Below are 6,634 nucleotides of genomic sequence, written 5' to 3' on the forward strand. Positions count from 1 at the left end.
TATATATATATATATATATATATATATATATATATATATATACACACACACACATACATATATATACACACACACATATATACACACACACATACACACACACACACATACACAGGTTTTGTGCGTGTGCATGTGTATCCTTCAGGGATTGTTGTGACAATAAGATAATATTACTTGGGGTATGTTATTACTTGGTTATATTATTGTTATGCTTATTTTTCTATTGCCTCATTAGTTTGTGACATTTTGATTCCGTTATTAAAAATGGCAGTAAATTCTAATTCTATTTCTTTTTTTGCAACCAAGAGGTACAAATAATCTGTTCAGTTATTAATTTTGACTCCTCTAAGATAATTTCTTTTAACTCTCATAGGTGTATGGAGATATCGAGTATTGCAGCATTATTAAGAATAAAGTCACTGGAGAAAGTAAAGGTTTGGGCTATGTTCGATACTTAAAACCATCACAAGCTGCCCAAGCAATAGAAAACTGTGATCGAAGTAAGGATATATTTAACATTGTTAAAAACTTCTTTTAAAATTCTAATTATTCTAAATAACTGAGTCAAATACTGGGTTTTGCTAATAACCATACCTGCTAATTTAATTTTAATGGTGAGAGTTTAAATACTATATATAGTGCGCAGATGAAAATTATTAAATTGTTTTGGGGCTGTGATTAAGCTTTCATTAAGGCACAATCTTGAAAGATATGAGCAACTGCATTAACTTAGTAAGTAAAAGTGTTGTTGTCATATTTTGGTTGTTCTATGTGGTTTGGAAGTTTCTTTGATATGTATTTTAGAATATAAAGTAGTAAAAATTGACCTGTTTCAGGGTTTTTCTTTAATTTTTTTTTTTTAAAGATTTTATTGGGGAATTGGGGAAAGGAACAGTGTTGGGGAATCGGAGAAGGAGAACAGACAAGTTGCTGTCCTTTTGGTCTTCAGTCTAATTGTGGAGGACGTCGCTTCACTGGCCTNCCCCCCCCCCCGGTTTACCATTATAAAAGCTGATAACCCCACTTTTCCTCCGGTAGGTATGGGGCTTAACAACACGATAAAAGTACATTAAACTGTTGTGCCACTACCTGACAAGAGTTTTCATGTATATCATATTGAATGCAGGTGATTAAAATTGCTACTATTACATATTCATCACACTTTTCTGATTTTTCAAGTCATCTTAAAGAAGCCCTATTTGTGAAGGTATTAATACCATGCATTTTGTTACTACCACTTTTTTTTCCCGAAAGCACACCAAGGTAAATAGCCTTAAGAAGAGCTAAATCATTGTGATGGTAGTGTAGTTGTATTTAATGCTTTTGTATGCCTAGTTCACCCTGGTGGTATTTATATTAAGTTTCTGCACTTGTCTGTAAAATTAAGATAACTGACATATGGCAGAAAGGATAATTTTGAGGATTATGTAATTCAAGCTGTGCTTTGAGCACAGCCCTTGGTACAAGATAAGCCTTCAGTATATCCCATTGTTTGTCAGCAGTGGCCAAATGCCATTCCTTACTTGCTGTGAACTCATTTCAGGGCTTAATCTTGAGAACCTGGCAGTTGCTTAAACTGTACTCTTCACCTGTCCTGTAGAAATAGTTGCTGTATGTGTAATTTCGTTGGCGCTATCCACAAAGTTCTCTTGTCCACAATTTTCTTTTCATTTTTTTCCCACTTATTACAGAAAACTGAGACTATTATAAACATGGACTTATATAAATTAAAGACTCAGATATTTCAGTCTGGAGGTCTTCCTTTTACCTCCATGTGCAAAAAAGAAGGAGCCTGGGACTATACCAACAACACAGTAGACAGCAGACATTCTTTGTCCTCCTACCTCCCCAACCCTTAGAAGTGGGTGAGAACAGGTCATCAACAGAATTAATTATAAGGGCACAGCATACACTAGGTCAGGGGTTTGTAAATGTGTTTTCTAAATGGCCAGATAGTAAATATTTTAGACTTTGTGAGCCACATACAGTCTCTGTCACACACTCTTTGTTGAACAGCCCTTTAAAAATGTAAGAACAATTCTTAGATCATGAGCTGGAGAAAACCAGGAAGCTGACTCCTGTACTAGATTGATAACTTTCATCTCCTTCCAATTACGATCTTAGCAGAGAGGGTTTTTATACTTTTGACTATAACATAACCACAGAGGTCCTAACCAAAAAAACTCCTTCAAATTTGAAACCTGTAGACCCCTACTCCTGCCTTGATTGTATTCCTAGAAGAGAAAATTCCTAACACTGAAATGTACCCTCCCTTTTAGCCACAGAAAAATTTAATTATTTCCAATGATAATTACAGTTTAAATTCTGTTTTTCATGTTTTTTGTCCACTTATTTTCAGCCAGAGGGCTGTTTCACTACAGTACTTAGCTAGACAGTGTGGGTTCATTCTTCAGCAGCTGCAGCTTGGGCTGTCTTTCACTGGAATGTAGTTTTTTTGGTTTTTTTTTTTCAGTATTCCTAGTTAAATTAATTCAGCTTTAATTTTTCTCATGTACTTTTGCGAAGTTCCAGAGGATCTACGAGACAAATTAGAAAGTTTAAGCACCAGGCCTACATTCAGGTAAAAGTCATCTTGTGACCAGCTACATTATCTGGAGGAAAGGGGTAAATCTAGAGAAAAATCTTGGTGTTAGGCTCTGCAAGAATATCTCTAATAATTTAGAGCCCATAGTCTGTGAACATAAAACCTCAGGGGAAATTGACCAAGGTAATTAAGTAGACAAGTGGTCTACTTAGATAGTGTCTCGTTTATCAGAAAATTTCAATACTCCTGTTGTCTAAAATTTAGAAATTTGTGACCCGATGGTACCTCCAATCTCAAATTTTACCTTTTTCCCCCTGGTGTCTTGCTATATAATTAAAGCTTCCCTGTTTGTATTTCCCTGTGGACCATACCCACTAGATGGCCATTTCTCCATTACTCAATACTCCATTACTAATATCTCATACAGTGTTTCACATAGTGGGTATATAGTGTAGGTTTATTGAAACTGGAAATATACTACCTAGAGATATGTCTGCAGCCGTGTCTTGCAAGGAAGATTCTACACCTGTGACAGCAGTTTTCCAAGCAAACATAACAACCTTCTTTTTCAATATTCCTAAAATCTCATGGCTTTATAAGTTCTGGATCCTTTTAGTTGCTGCCTCATACTCTAAAATTGCGTAGGTCCAAGCTTTCTCTTTCTTGAATGACATACAGCCCCCCTTCAAAGAGGAAAAAACCCTCAAGTGCCATTGTGTGGTGATTTATAGTTTATTAATTTTTTTCAAGTTATAAAAAATAAAGTAGCCATTAAAATCCTTATGCTTATAGCTCTATAAACAAATCCACAACCCTATTTATAGATTTTAACATTCCTCTGGAATAATATAAAAACCAAAACAAGTTTACAAATTAAATAAAAGCAATACTATAAAGCAAATTTCAAGTAATGATCTAATGTCAGATGGATGTTTCAATAAAACTAAATTGCCAATAGAAAATACAACCTCAAGTCATTTTGTGCATTTTCATTTGGGTGGTCACTGATATGATCCAGAATATGGTTAAATTACCTTTTTTAAAGATGAATATTAAAAAATTAAAAATATGACCATCTAGAATTAAACCCAACTATATCAAATGTCACACTAAACAAATGGACTAAACAGTTAAAAGGCGGAGATTGTCAGGATTTAAAGAAAAGACAACTAAAGGCTGTTTATAAGAGACTTTTTTAAAATATAAAGATACAAAGTACAGTAAAACCGTGAATTGTGAGTAACATGGTTTGCGAGTGTTCTGCAAGACAAGCAAACATTTCTAATACATTTTAATGTGGTAAACAAGTGATGTCTTGCAATACGAGTAGCCTGGGACGAATTATGCTCACAAACCAAGGTATTACTGTAGATGAAAGTAAAAGGATAGAAATAGCTGGTGTATCAGACAAAATGGTCTTCAACAGGATAAGTATTAACAGGGTTCTTTCATAAGAATACAAATGTCAGTCAAAAAGTATACAACAATCTCTATGGTTTATGCAGCCAATAATAAGCTTCAAAATACACGAAGCACAATTGACAGATCTAAAAGAAAAATAAATTCACAATCAGATTTTTACACTCCTCTCTTAGTATCTGATAGAACAAGTAGACAAAATCAGTAAAGATGTAACATTTTAATAATACTGTTAATTCACATTTATTGACCATTGTACCCAACAACTGCAGAGTACATTTTTTTTAATTAAAATTTATTGGAGTGACAATGGTTAGTAAAATTTCGTAGGTTTCAAGTAGTACATACTCTTTTTTCAATGTACTGACTATTGCTTTTGGTAAACCAAAATCCAAAAGTAAAAATACACTTGGAAAAAGCACAGTACAGATATTGTTATTATCTCATAAAAAAGTCACTGCAATACAGATTAAAAAAATACAAGACCCTATTACAGTGCATTGAACTTAATGTGAATCTCATACTAATAATGAAGTAAGTATATTTAAGGAATAGGAAAACTTAACTGATTTTTTTCCACATTCCCATTATTTTGTGGGTTGTGTTTGTTTCTTAGGTTTTCATTGCTCAGTCCAGGTCATCTGGAAGCCACCGAGATGTTGAAGATGAAGAACTTACAAGAATCTTTGTGATGATACCAAAGTCCTACACAGAAGAAGATCTACGGGAAAAATTTAAGGTACTTAACGTTTTCTAATCCAGTAGCATCTGTGATAACTCCCAATCCTAAATCGGTTGTATGGTTACTAAATCTGAAGTGTTTGAGATAGATCATTAGATTGGTGGTGGAGAATTAAATAACTATTTTTAAGTCATCTATTTCAGTCTGGTTTGTAAATATTAAGCCTAGAATAAATTAAAGAATGTATAATAACTTGAAAATAGTAATAATGAAAATACAGATTTAAAAAAAATGAATTGATAAAGCTCACACATAAAGCTCCACTAGGTGGTGGAGCCAAGTTTTAAACCTAGGCTATCTGAATCCACAGCCTGCTTTTTGGTCTTTAAAATTTCAAAGCACCCTCTTATGTCTTCTCTCTATTACCTCTGCTGTAAAGGTGAGTCAGGCAAGTCTGAGTGTGTGAATTGGTATTATCTAGTAATTTTTACAGGCTTATGGTATGTTAACATTGTACTTATTCACAGAAAAGCTTATTCTTTATAGAGTTTTTTTGTCCTAAGATTTGGCCTCTGGAGGAATTATATTTAAAGAAAAATATTACAACTCTGAACTATAATAAGATTATAGTAAATTAAATTTGAAGATAATTTTAAATCTCTTTTTAGCCAATTGCTTTTATAAGCAGTGATATATTTTCACAAAAATTATTAAAAACAATTTTAAGGTCGGCCAAGTGGCTCAGTTGGTTAAGAGCTCACTCAAGAGTGCGAGAGCTGAGCAACAAGGTTGCCAGTTCGATTCCCAGCCTGAGCTGAGCTGCCGCTGAGCTGCCAACAGGTGGCAGAATGGCTCGGCTAAAAAAAACCCAATTTTAAAATCATTTTGAATTGTAATTTTTTTTAAATCCTTTTTCTGTATTCTTCTTACTACTATGAATTGGGTAGGCAGCAAACAAGAAAGAAAAAAACAAGTAGTAAAAATTACTTTTCAGATTTCTTTGTCCTACCCCAAATGAGAGTTGAATAAAATAGGCATACTTGAGACATGACAAATACCAGAAATATACTGGGGGTGCCAAAAAAATGTATACAAGTGGACACTTGGGTTAACGTTGCTCAAGCAGTAGTTTGCCATAATCAGAAGTGTCTGGACGCTGCTGGTAACCACTCTGAGCACCTCTTGTAATTGCAGAAGTCAAATGTGATTTGTATTCATTTTTATCAGTATATATTGAGTATTACAATTTTAATACAGTTTTCCGTTCTTAAAATGGGTATACATTTTTTTTGGCACCCTCTGTATATCCCATACCTCCTTTAATAGTAAGAAAATTTTTCCCTTGTTGTATTTATAAATTGCTATCTCTTTCTGAGTGAACAAATAAGATATTTTTATCTAGTAATTAAGTTGCTAATTGGTTACATGAGAATTTTATAAAACAAATAATAAGTACTAAGAATTTATGTCCCATATTCCAACATTTAATAAATAAACATTTACGACACATTTCTCACATAGAGTATTAACTTTCTGAGTAAACCAGTGTGTTTTAGAGATATACTTTGGGAGTCTCACCTTCAAAGGAATACACAACCATTTATGCTTCTGTTAGAGGCAGACAAATACTTACGGCTAATGTTTACTGAGTGTTTAGTATGTCCCAGACTCTGTACATGCACTTTAGGTGTATTAATTCATTTAACCTTTAAAACAACACTGTGAGGTAGGTACAGCCATTAGCCCCATTTAACAGGTAAGGAGACAGGCACAGAGAGTGTTAGTTAATAAGTGACTGAGCCAAGATTTGAATCTAGAAGATTCAATTCCAGAGCCTCTACTCCAGACCACTACTGAGCCACACTTTGGAGCACTTCAGATCATGTACAAATTCTTACTCTCCCTCCATAACTTAGGCAAGTTATTTGATTTTTCTAAGGCTCAGCTTCCTTGTCGGTGAAGTAAGCTATGTATATATATGCACACAC

General features: G+C 33.8%; 1 protein-coding gene across 1 annotated transcript in view; it reads left to right on the top strand.

Moving 5' to 3' along the window:
- Positions 1 to 6,634, top strand: part of RBM45 (RNA binding motif protein 45) — a 20,884-nt gene that overhangs the window by 6,657 nt on the left and 7,593 nt on the right. The window contains exon 2 of the mRNA XM_019654012.1: positions 374 to 500. Within this exon, the coding sequence (XP_019509557.1) occupies positions 374 to 500 (127 nt within the window). The remainder of the gene's footprint in view (positions 1 to 373; positions 501 to 6,634) is intronic.

Source organism: Hipposideros armiger, unplaced genomic scaffold (genome assembly GCF_001890085.2).
Source record: "Hipposideros armiger isolate ML-2016 unplaced genomic scaffold, ASM189008v1 scaffold_212, whole genome shotgun sequence".
Taxonomy (NCBI): domain Eukaryota; kingdom Metazoa; phylum Chordata; class Mammalia; order Chiroptera; family Hipposideridae; genus Hipposideros; species Hipposideros armiger.